At 44.2% G+C, this 16,988-nt stretch overlaps 1 protein-coding gene across 4 annotated transcripts in view; it reads left to right on the forward strand.

Annotated features, from left to right (window-relative positions):
• The first annotated feature begins 6,837 nt into the window (after nt 1-6,837).
• Nucleotides 6,838-16,988, forward strand: part of ALDH3A2 (aldehyde dehydrogenase 3 family member A2) — a 38,667-nt gene continuing 28,516 nt past the window's right edge. For 3 of the 4 annotated variants that reach the window (XM_074388271.1, XM_039476309.2, XM_039476311.2), the window contains exons 1-5: nt 6,838-6,935; nt 7,052-7,223; nt 9,287-9,518; nt 10,282-10,367; nt 12,889-13,097. In XM_074388271.1, coding sequence (XP_074244372.1) covers nt 7,071-7,223; nt 9,287-9,518; nt 10,282-10,367; nt 12,889-13,097 — 680 coding nt within the window. In that variant the 5' untranslated portion in view covers nt 6,838-6,935; nt 7,052-7,070. Of the gene's footprint in view, nt 6,936-7,030; nt 7,224-9,286; nt 9,519-10,281; nt 10,368-12,888; nt 13,098-16,988 lie in introns of all 4 variants that reach the window. The other variant, XM_039476310.2, reaches the window with a different exon arrangement.

Below are 16,988 nucleotides of genomic sequence, written 5' to 3' on the forward strand. Positions count from 1 at the left end.
GGTAATGGCCAACACCCTTCCCCCAACAGAGCTGGACTGTCTCGGGTACAGCTGCACTTGCTGCGAAACTCTCAGTCCAAAGCGTTTCAGATTGCTGGTCTTTGTGGGGCTGGGATCCGCTGCACCAGATCACCTGGCTCCCCATTTCGGCCCCCTCTTTTTCAGTTGAATGGGTGGCTCTGTCTCCCAGGCGTTCCAAGTGCCAGCTGAAATGGCTGCCCAGATTTGTGTGAGTTTTTGTGCAGAGACCTGCAGGGCCAGCTGAAATAGCTGTGGTGGAAACTCAGCCTGGGAATCCCCTGGTCTGTGGGCAGTAATAACTTGTTTCGAAATGTGGTGTTTACTTACCCTCTGCATTGTTCTCGCTGGGAAGTGCACTCCAGAGCTGTTACTATTTGGCCATCTTGCTGTCCTTCCTTATCATTTATTCTTTAATCTCTTACTTTGGGCTTACTCCTCTGCCTCCACATCCACCCCCAAAGATCATTTTTCAGTCTCAAGAGATTGTGAGAATGACACATCAGAATGCTTCATCTTTTGTAAAGGTCTTTATCTCCTTTTTTTCTTAGAGTTATATGTATGTGTACAAGTGTTTAGTGACTATGGTCCTGTGTTTGTTCTTTTCTATTACTGATCAGTGGACAAAAGCATCTATATTGGCATTTGCTGAAGAAGAGTGTGTTGAGAATTAGGAAAGGTGTCCAAGGCAGTTTGAGGCTTCAATTCAGGCCTGTTTTCTTAAACACCTTTCATAAAATCTGCTATTCCCAGCTATGGAAATATGTGCAAATAGTCAATACACACGAAAAGGTGCCCACCATAGTAAATCACTAGGAAAATGCAAGTTAACATCATAAGGAAGCATCACTACAAGCTGGGTGCAGTGGCTAACACCTGTAACCCCAGCACTTTGGGAGGCCAAGGCAGGTGGATCGCTTGAGCTCAGAAGATCGAGACCAGCCTAGGCAATGTGGCAAAACCATGTCTCTACTAAAAATATAAAAATTAGCTGGGCATGGTGGCATGCACCTGTAATTGTAGGGACTCCAGAGACTAAATTAGTGAGAGGATCATTTGAGCCCAGGAAACAGAGGTTGCAAAGAGCTAAGATCACACCACTGCACTCCTTTTTTTTTTTTTTTTTTTTTTTTTTTTCTGGAGACAGAGTCTCAAAAATGACAGTCTCAAAAGAGAGAGAGAGAGACAGAGAGAGAGAGAGAGAGAAAGAGAAAGAGAAAGAGAGTGAGAGAGTGTGAGAGAGAGAGAGAGAGAGAGAGAGAGAGATTACTACACATCCACCAGAATGGGCAGAAACATTTTCTTTTATTGTTACTTGTTTTTTAAACTTTGTTTTAGCCACTTAAAGAAAATCTGCTTATGGCACAATTTGCCTCAAATCCATTCCAAGTTGTTTATTTGTTTTCCAATAAAAAAATTACCACTTAAAAAAAATTATTTGGTCTCTAAATACTTTAAAATTATTTGGTCTCTAAAGTTAAACATGTATTTACTTTCACCAAGAAATCCTGTAGTGGTGATTGGATGGGGGCCTAAGACGGATGCCGGTAATGTTCTGGGCTGTAGATACAGGAAGGTAAACTCTGTAATAATTCACTGTAGGCACTGTTTTGTATTTATATAATATCCAATGAAAATGTAATGAAATTTGGACCAGAAGGAAGAAACAAGCCCTGGGTACACACTCACTACCTTAGTCCCCCTGAGGTTTAAAGAATTAAAGGGTCTGTTTCATCCTTGCCTTTAAGAAAACTCTTTCTGTTGACAATGGAGGAGATCAAAAATCTAAAGGCTACAGTGGAGAGGGATCATGGAGCAGATAATCCACAATAAAAACAAAAACTTTTTGTTTTTAGCTGAAAAAGGAGGATGGAAAAGTATAGTGGGCAGGCATACTAAAATCACTACAGTCTACAGCATTCCTGAAAGTTGTAGCTTGTGAGGACTCAACCCTTACCCCTGTATCCTGCTGCGGTGATTTCATTACCCATAGCTACTTATCAATGGCTATATTATATTCAAAAGTAGAAGGGAGAATGTTTCAGTTTGGGAGTGTAGTAAAATAATTTCCAGTCCTCTCTTAGGTTCCATAAATATATCACCTTGTTCTGTTAAAACATTAGGATGTGATTTTTAAATGTGCCCAACAAAATGCCATCAGTTGATTTCTCTAGCTAACAAAGAAAATGTTCAAGAGTTGGTACCAACCTCTTGGTGATTATGTCTTTAGAATCAGAGTATATTCTTTGTAAGAAATCCTTGGCCGGCCGTGGTGGCTCATGCCTGTAATCCCAGCCCTTTGGGAGGCTGAGGCGGGCAGATCATGAGGTCAGGAGTTCGAGACCAGCCTGACCAACATGGGGAAACCCTGTCTCTACTAAAAATATAAAAATTAGCCAGGCGTGGTGGTGCACGCACATAATCCCAGCTCATCAGGAGTCTGAGGCAAGAGAATCACTTGAACTCACGAGGCAGAGGTTGACGTGAGCCAAGACTGCACCATTGCACTCCAGCCTGGGCAACAGAGCAAGACTTGGTGTCAAAAGAAGGTAAAAATTCTCACATCTTATCCTCAGCTGAACCAGCAGCTCTTCGCTACTCAGCGATTAATCTGCCCTAGGTGAAACCGATTCGTATTCTAATTTCACACTGGAATTCGGTTCACTGTTTACATTGTTTAAAAAACGGAAGCATGATTTATATCTTTACCTCGTTCCTTAAATAATATTTACTAGCTCAGAGTTTAGAACTGGTTACACTTTCAGATCAGATAAAAAAAGATTATTGGATATACTCTATGGTGAACTTTGAGCTGATTTAAACATTGCTACACAGTTCTAGATACTGATATTATTTGGTTGGCTTCCTACGCACAAGCACTCCTCAGTTACTTACAGAATTGAATTAAAACCTTCGTATATGTTGGAGGCTACAGCTTATCCTTATTATCTAAGCCTGCTCGCCTTCTCACCTACAGTCTCCCAACTTTAACCATGGTATTTCCACATGGGCTAGATTTTTTTGTTTGTTTTTGTCAAAAGCAGGCAAGCAAGAAGTAGAAGTGAAAAAGAACTGAACGGTCTTGACAATTTCCTTGCTTCACTATGAATCTCCTTAAGCTTCAAATTACAGGCTGTTGAGAAAGCCACAAACGTAGACAGTGATGAGACACTAAGACTAGAGTATGTGAGAGTGTACCATTCATTTATTCAACAAATACTTACTGAGCACCTGCTGTAGGCCAGGTACTAACTAGGTACTAGCATTACAGTGAACATGGACAACAAAGACCCTGACTTTACAAGACATTCAGTGAGGAAGACACATTAAAAACAACAAACAGATACATTTATAGTGAGAAAAATAAAAGAGGGTCAGGGACAGAAAGTAGCAGAGACTGATATTTTAGACTTAGTGGCCAGGGAAGGCTTCTTTAGGGGGGGTAATATTTAAGCAGAAATTGAATGAAGCGAGAAAGATAGCTGGAAACTTCAGGCAAAGGAAACAATGAATGCAAAAGTCCCAGCCTGGGAACATGCTTAGAGTGCTCACTAGTGTACAGCAAGGAAGTCACTCTGGCTGGAACTCACTAAGTGGGAGAATCCTACAAAAAGAGGTTGAAGATGTAGTCAGGCGCCAGGGCCTTTAGGACTTACGGAATATGTGGGCTTTGAATTTTATTCTAACATGAGAGGAGGCTGTTGGAAAGTTTTGAGCAGTGAACTGACATGATCAGGGTACCTTCAGACGCCAACAGCTAAGCGGAGAACAAGCTGCAGCAAAGTGTTATCAGAGTCCAATCATGAAAGAGAACCTACCTAGTTATTTCATGCAGAGGAAATTTAAGAGTAATAGATGTCAAAAAGAATAATGGGGTGACATCATAGATTAAAAAGCTGCTAAAAATACCCTTAGCTGGAACCCATGGAACTGCACCAGCTTCTGTGCCATCTGGAGACACTATCACTTTCAACCTCTGTCTACTAGAGAGGTGCCCCCTTGACCATGGAAGGAACTGCTAGAGTAAGGAATAATCCCTTCTCCACTTTCCCTATAGAAATGGCCAGCAACTGCCACACCATTGAATCCAGAAGCAGCAAGTTACTCTCCTCCCGCTGCCTTCTGATTTCCTGGTAGTGGCTCCTACTGGCAGAGCTTTATCAGAAGCCAGCTGGCATGAGAGCTTTGACAATGGGGTTCATACACTCTAGGCCGCTGCAGTAGAGCATAAAGGGGCAAGTGTAGAACTAGGAAATAACAATCTATAGGGTCAAGAGTAGAAGCAGGGGGCCGGAGAGGTGGCTCACATCTGTAATCCCAGTACTTTGGGAGGCTAAGGGAGGGGGAACTGCTTGAACCCAGGAGTTTGAGACCAGCCTGGCAACATAGCAAGACTCCATCTCTACAAAAAAATATTTAGTCAGGTGTGGTGGCACAGACCTGTAGTCCCAGCTACTTGGGATGCTGAGGTGGGAAGATCACTTGAGCCTGGTAGCTGGAGGCTGCAGTGGGCCATAATCATGGCTACTATACTCCAGCCTGGGTGACAAGAGTGAGACCTTGTCTCAAAAAAAAAAAAAAAAAAAAAAAAGAGTAGAAGCAGGGAAACCATCGGGATGCCAGCCCTGCTTTTTCTTTTTCCTTTTTTTTCCCCGCAGCTGTGGTAAGTCAGCCAATTCAAAGGCCTTGTTCTCCATAATTTCAACTTTCCTTCAGATTTGACCAAGTCAGGCAGAGGTGGTCAAACCCAAAACAACAACAGAAACAAAGAAGCAAAAGAAATGATTGCACAATTTACGTTACTGAGCGCTCTAAAGGTAAGGAGAAATGAAGACCAGCTGGTTGCTAACGTTAGTCACTAAGGAGAGTTTCCAAGACAAAACTCCAATTCAGCTACTTACCTAGGAATAGGGCCCAGGGTCAAGACTGCTCTTTACCATTTTAGAAGGAGGAAAAAAACCTCAGATTCACCTTCACTGCTGGAAGCCAGATGAAATTCCAGAAAGACGTTGCCTGCTCTCCATCGTCATGGAAGTAGGAAAACTCGCCTTCCTTGTTTGGAGTAAGTAAAACTGCAGAAGAGTGTACAGCAAAATAAACGTTAGATCTCAACCAAACTTTGGGAGATCAGGGATTCTCTGGAGTGGAGAACTCCCAGACCTCAGCAAATTGTCCTGTTTGAGCAATAAAGGCAGCCCAAGCTGGTCCCAAGCACTGACAGAATTTGTCAAGTCAGGGCCACCTCCACTCAGAGTCACTTCCTTTGGCTGCCAGTTTGTAAAACAAAACCAGCTCTCAATCAGTTTGGAAGTTTATTTTACCAAGGTTAAGGACATGCTTGGCCTTTAAAGATTTTGAGGGCTTCAATATTTCAAAGGTAAGAGCAGGCTGGAGGGAAAAGAGGGAGAACAGAGTCATTACTGAATCCACATTTTGCACAAATAGAAAAGGAACAGGCAGGGGAATGGTCAATTATGTATTTGCCTCCTGCTCAGTAAATCAGCACTTCACTAAGATAAACTGAGGACAGAGCAGCTGCCTGTGGGGACATTTAACCTTTCACCTGTAGCTATCTGATTAGGAACATCAGAGAGAGGCAGTTTCTTGCATGACTCAGCTTCCTGCTTTTTTTCCTTTTGGCATAGTGAGTTGAGGTATCACGGTTTGTGTTGTTTTGCATATAAGCAGAGAGTTGATTTGGGCCAGGGCCATGAGTTTTTATTCTCCTCTCACAAATATACCATTTGGAGTTCAGAGGAAACGCTGGCATTGGAGCCTTCTGTGAGCACTATCCATGGGATTACATGAGGGAGTGACCGTGGGAAGCAAAGAGGACCCCGGACTGAGCCCTGGGCACCTGAACACCTAACGGGTCAGGAAGAGAAAAATCCAGCAAAGGAAAACCCAGAGAACCCGGCCAGTGAGCGAAAAACAGAACAGCTGGAAAGTGCAGGGAAATGCAGAAAAAAAAGAAAGCTTTCCACAAGACAGGACCGATCAGCTGAGCCACCTGCTGCTGAATGGAGGGATGAGCACTGAGGTCTTCTGCCCGAAAGGCAGGAAGGCAGAGGGGGAACCCGAGGGCAGCGGGGCCCAAGCAGGTGGCGAGAAGCTCAGAGGAAAGGACGTGCGAAGGCGATGCTCGTGCGCGACGGAAATGACCGCTGTCCCGGCTCCGCGGGAGATGAACCCGGGCTTCCCGCCCTCGGGGACCTGGGACGGTCAGTGCCGGTCAAGCAGAGGCCGCTCCTCGCCGAAGAAAGGAGCCTGGGACAGGGAAGCGGGAAGGGGAGCGGGCGGGCCCTGCCGCGGTGTGGCCTCGGGGGCGGCGGCCGGGGAGGCGCTGGGCTCCGGCGCCCACTCCCCACTGACCGGCGGGGCCGGCCGGGACACGCCTAGCCCGTTTGGCAACGCCAGGCCTCTGACTTTGTCCGTCTGGCCACGTTTGAACAGCCACAAAATGGAGGAGGAAACCCCTCGGAGCGTCGCGGTGCGGAGAGCGCTCTCCGTCGCCGTCGGGGCGCTTCCGGCCGAGCGCCCACTCCCACCCGCGCGCCCTCCGCCGGCTCCTCCAGGATTCCTCTCCGCTCTTACTGGAGCCGCCTCGGGGCGCCCCCAGCAGGACGGCAAATACCCATTCTCCATCCCTAACGCAGACGCCTACTGACTCGTGACTGCACGCCGCCGCCTCACTGGGCGCCCCACATCACAGCCCAGGCGCGGCCGGAGCCCGGGGAGTGGGCGGGGTCCGCGCGGGCGGAGCCGGCGTCCGGCCAGCGGCGATCACGTGGGCCTCCCGGGCCAATAGGCGCGCGGCTTTGGGTCGCGCTCAGTCTGCCCGGCGGCGACTGGGCCTGGCAGTCGGACTAGGCGGCTGCAGAGGCCGGGGCTGAGCGAGCGGGCCCTGGGCGAGTGAGGTACGACTGCGGGTCGCCGATGGGGACCCCTCCGGAGGGAGGCGGAGGGAGGGGAGGCGAGGCCTGCACCTGCATGTATCCCGCCTCTCACGCAGCGGCGCCCCGCGACCTTGCAGTTCTCTGCAGGACCGGGCCATGGAGCGCGAAGTCCAGCGAGTCCGCCAGGCGTTCCTGTCCGGCAGGTCGCGACCCTTGCGGTTCCGGCTGCAGCAGCTGGAGGCCCTGCGGAGGATGGTGCAGGAGCGCGAGAAGGACATCCTGGCGGCCATCCGCTCCGATCTGTGCAAGGTACGCACCCGTGCGGCGGGGCGCGGGGAAGCTGGTCCCCGCCGCGCCCTTGTGGACCGGAGCTTCTGCTGGGTTTTCTTTCTGCTTTTACATTTCGGATTACTCCAGCGCTGGGAGTATGATTTCCAACAGTACAGATAAAGCCAAAGTTCCGCCGACTTTCCCGGTCCTCTGGCAGTCGGAAGGGTATTTGTTACCTGGCCTCTATGGTTTCTTTTCTGCTTTTTCTGTTCTTGTCCATTTTTCTGTTACATTTGTAGTTTTTTTTTTCCTTATGATTTATAGAAAGTCTTTGTATATTGTAGATTTCAGTAATTTGTCACTTTACCATGTTGCGGATACTTTCTTTAGGTTTCTTTTTCTTTCTTTCTTAGCCAGTCAAATTTAGCAGTGGGAGAGTTGTATACCAAATTTAGTGACGGTAATATTAGTAAGTTCCGATAACCCATTCCCATCAGACCAGCCTCTGGGTCTATTTCTTGTCTTTTAGCTTTGCTTATGGTTTCTTTTGTAGACAGAGGTTTTGTTTTTAAGTTATAGTTAACACTCAAATTTTTGTTCATAACTTTTGGCACTGTTAGATCAATTCTCAAACTTTAATGCACTGGCCGTCACCTGGGATCTTGTTCACATGCAAATTATTGTTCAGTTTAAGGATTCCAAGTTTCTAACTAGGTCCCCAGTGATAATGCCTCTTTTGGAAGCATGCTTTGTGTAGCAAAGCTATTGTTTTGATTTTTGTGTGTGGTTTTTTTGTGTGTTTCTTTGTTTTGCGACAGTCTGGCTCTGTTTTCCAGGTCAGAGTGCAGTGGTGCCATCTTGGCTCACTGCACCCTCTGCCTCCTGGATTTAAGTGATTCTCTTGCCTCAGCCTCCTGAGTAGCTGGGATTACAGGCATGCACTACCACGCCCGGCTAATTTTTGTATTTTTAGTAGAAATGGAGTTTCACCATGTTGACCAGGCTGGTCCCAAACTCCTGGCCTCAAGTGATCCGCCCACCTAGGCCTCCCAAAGTGGTGGGATTACTGGTGTGAGCCACAACCCCTGGCTTGTGGTAGCCAAGTTTTAAGTAGTGTTTTAGGGTGGAAGTATATTCCTCTATGTTTCCTGATAATATTGTTACCTTTTTTTTTTTTTTAGGTGGCAGAGTCTCCCTTTGTTGCCCAGGCTGAAGTGCAGTGACTCAATCATAGCCCACTGCAGCGTGCATCTCCTGGGCTCAAGCAATCCCCTCACCCAGACTCCCAGATACTGGGACTACTGGCATGAGGCTCTCGTTTTTACTTTTTATCTGCATTACAGGTGTAGCAAGGCTTTGCTCTGGGTTTGTGATTTTCCCTTCCCCACAAACCCCTCAATCAAAGATTATTTTAAGAAGTAGTAACAGTAGTAGTACTACTAGTAACTATAAAATTTCTTTTTAGAGTACTTTTGGTGGATAGGGGCTATGATATTAAGTAAACAAGATGCGATAATTAAGATTCCAAAAAGTCTGTGTCATTTAATCATTCTTCAAAACTAAATGTTTGTGTGAGTGTGCGTATATGTAGGATGACTCAAGAAATACAGTAAGTTTCCTATCCTTGAGAGTTTTAAACTTGGTTGGGAAACAGAACGTACACAGGTAAAATGTCAGTAAGTTATAAACCAGTGTTTTAAGGGTGAATTATTAAGATGCAGGTCAAAAGCATAATTGCTGTGATATATAAAGTGTGATCAGAGCAGACCTTTATTACTCAAGGAAGTCTTTCTGAAAGAGGTAATATTTAAGCCTGGCTTTTAAAGGGTGTGGATTAGTAAAGGAGGATTTACTGGAAGCATTACTACTGCTAGTGTTACTACTCCCTGAAATAATCTTTGATTTAAAAAAATATATATATTAGGGAGAGAATTAGTAAGTTTTTTCAAGGGCATGAAGGGTGCAAAAGGAATCTGGATGGCAAACCAGCTAGTCTGACAATGCCACTTGTCACTGCAGGTGTACCTGGCCTGAGTGTTTTGACATTCAGGGCTAAGTATATCATACTCTCTGCAAGATTAACTGTGATTCTCTTACAACAGAGCGAATTCAATGCGTACAGTCAGGAAGTCATTACTGTCCTTGGGGAAATTGATTTTATGCTTGAAAATCTTCCTGAATGGGTTGCTGCTAAACCGGTTAAGAAGAACCTGCTCACCATGCTGGATGAGGCCTATCTTCAGCCACAGCCTCTAGGAGTGGTGCTGATAATCGGAGCTTGGAACTACCCCTTTGTTCTCACCATTCAGCCACTGATAGGAGCCATCGCTGCAGGTCTGGTGCCAGCTTATGTCTATATACCTTTTTAGGGAGGCTCATTTCTCGTATTCATTGTAAATTAAGGATAGTGACTAAATACATTTACTTTGGTCGTTTGCCTTTGTTTACGCCACCAGTGTATTGAGAATTCATACATATCATACATATTTTTAAATGGGCTGCTAAGGAGATTTGTGTGGCTATTTTTTGAAGCACTTGGGGAGTGAACCTGTGAGAGTATAAAGGCATCTGGATCAACAAGCCCAGGAGTTTGGAGTCAGGCTTCCATATCTAATGTGGTTTCAGTTGCCGGCTCTGGCTTTGGATGAACCATTTGATTCTGTCTGACCTGTTTCTTCATTCAGATAAAGACTATGAGAGTAATGTTAGTTTGGGTGTACAGCAAATGCCAGGAGATTAATTTCTCACTTTTCAGGATCCAGATAGAGAGCTGTATGTTGAAATGGCTCATTTGCCCAGTAATTCCAGGGCAGAGAGGAACATCTAAGGGGAAGATGGGAGAAAAGTGATAGAAAGCTGGAGGAGTGGGAAAGGCTGATGGGACCCATTGTCAGTGACCTGAAGATGATGACAGCTAAGGAGTTAAGCCTTTGAAGATAAAGTGAGATGAGCTCTTATGTTCATTATGAGGATGTGCAGCATTGAGAGCTGCAGAAATAACTGGGAGCACCGAGCCTGTCCTTCCCACTGAACACCATTTTGGTAGGCATTAAAGGTAAGTCTTAGATGATACTGTTCTACTTTTTACTTTGTTTAGGAAATGCTGTGATTATCAAGCCTTCTGAACTGAGTGAAAATACAGCCACGATCTTGGCTAAGCTTCTGCCTCAGTATTTAGACCAGGTAAGAATCTCTTGAACCATCTTCAACATATGTGTTTGTTGTGGAAGACACACATTTGATTTTCTTGCTATTGCATGTCATTGCTGGCCAGGGACCCGACTGCAATTTCCTTAAGCCTTCAACAATTGGCTTAGTAAAAGGAGTTAAGTTCCAAAATAAACTGTGGACTCACCCAGCTGTTAGGGTTATGTAATATATGTAGGCCCGTGTCTTCACAGGTATGTACTACTGCTATTAACAGATTGTCTGTTTGATACTTTGCATTAATCCTTGTTTGAGCTAATATGATTTTAGGTGTTTTCATTTAATGGATTATTTAACAAGGGACTGGTACTGTGCTGGGTGCTAGCATATTTCTGTTACTAACAATCTCTTTTGTTCTAACAAAATGTAATTTTCTATGATTATGTAAGAGTACTTATTTTTTGAGGTGGAATCTTGCTCTGTCACCGAGGCTGTAGTGCTGTGGTGCGATCTCAGCTCACTGCAACCTCTACCTCCTGGGTTCAAGCAATTCTCCTGCCTCAGCCTCCCAAGTAGGTGGGATTACAGACGTGTGCCACCATGCCTGGCTAGTTTTTGTATTTTTGGTAGAGACATGGTTTTACCATGTTGACCAGGCTGGTCCCGAGCTCCTGACCTCAGGTGATCCGCCCACCTTGGCCTCCCAAAGTGCTGGCATTACAGGTGTGAGCCACCACACCCAGCCTATAAGAGTAGTTCTGCTTTCAAAGACATGTCTGTGGCATGAAAACATGCCACACACACACACACAAAGTTGCCCACCTGAACTAGAGGGTAGATCCTCATGCTGACTTAACATGCTGGCGTTTTAAGAATATCAAGAACTGAATAAAGAAAATGATCTGTTCAATTGCGGGGTAGTTCATCTGTCTGAGTCAGAGGTTCTTCTTTTTTTTTTTTTTTTTTTTTTCGAGACGGAGTTTCGCTCTCGTTACCCAGGCTGGAGTGCAATGGCGCGATCTCGGCTCACCGCAACCTCCGCCTCCTGGGTTCAGGCAATTCTCCTGCCTCAGCCTCCTGAGTAGCTGGGATTACAGGCACTCGCCACCATGCGCAGCTAATTTTTTGTATTTTTAGTAGAGACGGGGTTTCACTATGTTGACCGGGATGGTCTCGATCTCTCGACCTTGTGATCCACCCGCCTCAGCCTCCCAAAGTGCTGGGATTACAGGCTTGAGCCACCGCGCCCGGCCTGAGTCAGAGGTTCTTATGGCCTCCTAGGGAGGAAGTTAGGACACCACTGTGAAATTGACACTGCTGAGTTTTACATGCAGTTGCTGCAGGGAGGAGTCTTCATTTAGCTTTCATTGAAAGACAAAACTATCTTACCTGTGTTCTATTTATCAGTGTGTAATGGCCTTGAGGCCAGTTCTGGTTCTTGGAATGATACAGTTCTCTTTATTGTCTTATCACTGTTCCAGCAGCCCACAGAATCATTTTGTTCAAATAGCTGTGATGATCCAATCAAGAAAGATGAAATGGCAGACAGTGAGATGTCAAGGATTGAATAGGCCTTAGAACCAGAAGACAGAGGTTGAAGGTCCTGCTTTGCCCCTGACCGGGGATAAATTCTTCAATAGCTGACTCTGTCCAGATGAGGAGGATAATAATGCCCTACCAGCTTCAGTTAACTTGTTAGGGGATCAATAATATATGCTATGTAAATTAAGCCATAGAAAAGTTAGAGCTTGAAACATTTGTTGGGCAGCTGAACTATGAAGTGAATGAAACTAGCCTTGCAGAGCAGATCAAGTGGGAACGAACGTGAGGTCCACAAGCCAGCTTTTACTTCCCACTTATACCTTAGAGTCTTGAATACCTCTCTGTCTTCTTTGCTTGCCATCTGTTCTCTTACTTTTCATGCTGTTATTGTTGCAGTACATAGATGGACTCAGTCCCAGAAGCTACATGAATTCTCCCAGTAACAGATGAGGAAATTGAGGCTCAGGGATGTTCAGTAGCTTGCCTAAGGTCACATAAGCTAGTGAGTGACAGAGCCCAGATTCAAACCAGATATGCTTCAAAAGCAAGTGCTCTCAGCTACTGTGGTGTGTATCCATCATTCATTCAGGGTAGCATGGGCTAAGCCCACTCTGTGTTGTGAGACAGAGAACGTTCAGACTAAGACATGCAGCTGGGACTTGTCCTGTGGGAGCCACTCTTCACCAGAGTCACTTCTGCACACACCCCCATCTCATGCATTTTCCCTGGTCAGATTCAACCATTTGTTCTTCTTAGTGCCTTCATTGCTGAGCTCATGTGGAAAAGCACTGGAGTCTCCAGGTTGGTTCTCTGTGGGTTCATGCTTCCCAGATGCCAGCAAACTGTGTGTTCTCTGCTGGTCCCTGGTCAGCTCCCTGTCCCATCCCTCACAGGGACTGGGCTTGACACTCTCTGGGTTTCACTGAATGTTACATGCTTATATTGAAGTGATTGCTGATGTTGGATGCTAGGATTAATGTGGCAGTGCAAGAGTTTGTGTTTCTCTTTCTTTGAGGACCTCTATATTGTTATTAATGGTGGTGTTGAGGAAACCACGGAGCTCCTGAAGCAGCGATTTGACCACATTCTCTATACGGGAAACACTGCAGTTGGGAAAATTGTCATGGAAGCTGCTGCCAAGCATCTGACCCCTGTGACTCTTGAACTGGGAGGGAAAAGTCCATGTTATATCGATAAAGATTGTGACCTGGACATTGTTTGCAGGTGAGTCTAGCTCTCTGATTTTCTGAGGTTTTCCCAGCACTGGAGACTTTTCCTGACAATGTTACTCTTTGCACTTAAACCCCATACCCTATGGCTCGAAAATATATCTTTAAGCTTTGGTGGTTGATGTCCTCGAGATTAACAGGAGTCTTTCAAAAATAGTGAGCTGTAAGTCCTGACATCATGTGGTTGTCCTTAGGAATTTTGAAAAAGTTATTTCTGTTGTCAAGATAACAGCTAGATATAGCAAGAAATTTTAATGTTCTTCTGGCCAGTGATCCATGAAGTACATAATCCAAAGTATTGTTGTGTGCCTAATAAAATCTTTATTTTTTTATTATTGCATTTTAGGTTTTGGGGTACATGTGGAGAACATGCAACATTGTTGCATAGGTACATACATGGCAGTGTGATTTGCTGCCTTCCTCCCCATCACCTGTATCTGGCATTTCTCCCCATGCAATCTCTCCCCAACTCCCCACCCCCCACTGTCCCTCCCCTATTTTCCCCCAACAGACCCCAGTGTGTGATGCTCCCTTCCCGGTGTCCATGTGTTCTCATTGTTCAACACCCACCTATGAGTGAGAACATGCGGTGCTTGATTTTCTGTTCTTGTGTCAGTTTGCTGAGAATGATGGTTTCCAGGTTCATCCATGTCCCTACAAAGGACATGAACTCTTCGTATTTTATGGCTGCATAGTATTCCATGGTGTATATGTGCCACATTTTCCCTGTCCAGTCTATCATTGATGGGCATTTGGGTTGGTTCCAGGTCTTTGCTGTTGTAAACAGTGATGCAATGAACATTCGTGTGCATGTTTCCCTATAGTAGAATGATTTATAATCCTTTGGATATATACCCAGTAATGGGATTGCTGGGTCAAATGGAATTTCTGTTTCTAGGTCCTTGAGGAATCGCCACACTGTCGTCCACAATGGTTGAACTAATTTACACTCCCACCAACAGTGTAAAAGTGTTCCTATTTCTCCACATCCTCTCCAGCATCTGTTGTCTCCAGATTTTTTAATGATCGCCATTCTAACTGGTGTGAGATGGTATCTCAATGTAGTTTTGATGTGCATTTCTCTAATGAACAATGATGATGAGCATTTTTCATATGTTTGTTGGCCTCATGTATGTCTTCTTTTATAAAGTGCCTGTTCATATCCTTTGCCCACTTTTGAATGCGCTTGTTTTTTTTTTTTTTTTTTTTTGTAAATCTGTTTTAGTTCTTTGTAGATTCTGGATATCAGCCCTTTGTCAGATGGGTAGATTGCAAAAGTTTTTTCCCATTCCGTTGGTTGCTGATTCACTCTAATGACTGTTTCTTTTGCTGTACAGAAGCTGTGGTGTTTGATTAGGTCCTATTTGTCTATTTTGGCTTTTGTTGCCAATGCTTTTCGTGTTTTGGTCATGAAGTCCTTGCCTATGCCTATGTCCTGAATGGTTTTGCCTAGATTTTCTTCTAGAGTTTTTATGGTGTTAGGCCTTATGTTTATGTTTTTAATCCATCTCGAATTAATTTTAGTGTAAGGTGTCAGGAAGGGGTCCAGTTTCTGCTTTCTGCACATGGCTAGCCGGTTTTCCCAACACCATTTATTAAACAGGGAATCCATTCCCCATTGCTTGTTTTTGTCAGGTTTGTCAAAGATCAGATGGTTGTAGATGTGTGGCGTTGCCTCCGAGGCCTCTGTTCTGTTCCATTGGTCTGTATCTCTGTTTTGGTACCAGTACCATGCTGTTTTAATTACTGTAGCCTTGTAGTATAGTTTGAAGTCAGGTAGTGTGATGCCTCCCGCTTTGTTCTTTTTGCTTAGAATTGACTTGGCTATACAGGCTCTCTTTTGGTTCCATATGAAGTTTAAGGTGGTTTTTTCCAGTTCTGTGAAGAAGGTCATTGGTAGCCTGATGGGGATAGCATTGAATCTGTAAGTTACTTTGGGCAGTATGGCCATTTTCATGGCATTGATTCTTCCTAACCATGAGCATGGAATGTTTCTCCATCTGTTTGTGTCCTCTCTTACTTCGTTGAGCAGTGGCTTGTAGTTCTCCTTGAAGAGGTCCTTTAAATCCTTTGTCAGTTGTATTCCTAGGTATTTTGTTTTCTTTGTAGCAATCTGAATGGCAGTTTGTTCTTGATTTGGCTCTCTTTAAGTCTGTTATTGGTGTATAGGAATGCTTGTAATTTTTGCACATTGATTTTGTATCCTGAGACTTTGTTGAAGTTGCTTATCAGTTTCAGGAGATTTTGGGCTGAGACGGTTGGGTCTTCTAAATATACAATCATGTCGTCTGCAAATAGAGACAATTTGACTTACTCCTTTCCTAACTGAATACGCCTTATTTCTTTTTCTTGCCTGATTGCTCTGGCTAGAACTTCCAATACTATATTGAATAGGAGTGGTGAGAGAGGGCATCCTTGTCTAGTGCCAGATTTCAAAGGGAATGCTTCCAGTTTTTGCCCATTCAATATGATGTTGGCTGTTGGTTTGTCATAAATAGCTTTTATTATTTTGAGATACGTTCCATCAATACCTAGTTTATTGAGGGTTTTTAGCATAAAGGGCTGTTGAATTTTGTTGAAAGCCTTCTCTGCATCAATTGAGATAATCATGTGGTTTTTGTCTTTGGTTCTGTTTATATGGTTCTGTTTACGTTTATAGACTTGTGTATGTTGAACCAGCCTTGGATCCCTGGGATGAAGCCTACTTGATCATGGTGAATAAGCTTTTTGATGTGCTGTTGCAATCGGTTTGCCAGTATTTTATTGAAGATTTTTACATTCGTGTTCATCATGGATGTTGGCTTCAAGTTTTTTTTTCTTGCTGAGTCTTTACCAGGTTTTGGTATCAGGGTGATGTTGATCTCATAAAATGATTTGGGAAGGATTCCCTCTTTTTGGATTGCTTGGAATAGTTTCAGAAGGAATGGTACCAGCTCCTCTTTGTATGTCTGGTAGAATTCGGCTGTGAACCCATCTGGACCTGGGCTTTTTTTGGTTGCTAGGCTATTAATTGCTGCCTCAACTTCTGCCCTTGTTATTGGTCTATTCAGGGTTTTGACTTTTTCCTGGTTTAGGCTTGGGAGGATCCAAGTGTCCAGGAATTTATCCATTTCTTCCAGGTTTACTAGTTTATGTGCATAGAGTTGTTTGTAATAATCTCTGATGATGCTTTGTATTTCTTTGGAATCTGTGGTGATATCCCCTGTATCATTTTTTATTGCATCTATTTGATTATTCTCTCTTTTCCTTTTTATTAATTTAGCTAGTGGTCTATTTTGTTGATGTTTTCGAAAAACCAGCTCCTGGATTTATTTATTTTTTTGAAGGGTTTTTTTGTGTCTCTATCTCCTTCAGTTCTGCTCTGATCTTAGTTATTTCTTGTCTCCTGCTAGGTTTTGAGTTTTTTTGATCTTGCTCCTCTAGCTCTTTCAATTTTGACAATAGGGTGTCGATTTTAGATCTTTCCTTGCTTATCATGTGGGCATTTATTGCTATAAATTTTCTTGTAGACACTGCTTTAAATGTGTCCCAGAGATTCTGGTACATTGTGTCTTCGTTCTCATTGGTTTCGAAGAACATCTTTATTTCTGCCTTCATTTCATTGTTTATCCAGTCAACATTCAAGAGCCAGTTGTTCAGTTTCTGTGAAGCTGTGTGGTTCTGAGTCAGTTTCTGAATTCTGAATTCTAGCTTGATTGCACTGTGGTCTGAGAGACTGTTTGTATGATTTCCATTCTTTTGCATTTGCTGAGGAATGATTTACTTCCAATTATGTGGTCAATTTTAGAGTAGGTGTGAAGTGGTGCTGAGAAGAATGTATATTCTGTGGATTTGGGGTGGAGGGTTCTGTAAATGTCTATTAGGTTTGCTTGGTCCAGGCTTAAGT

The sequence above is a fragment of the Saimiri boliviensis genome, chromosome 17 (genome assembly GCF_048565385.1).
Source record: "Saimiri boliviensis isolate mSaiBol1 chromosome 17, mSaiBol1.pri, whole genome shotgun sequence".
NCBI classification, from domain to species: Eukaryota; Metazoa; Chordata; class Mammalia; order Primates; family Cebidae; genus Saimiri; species Saimiri boliviensis.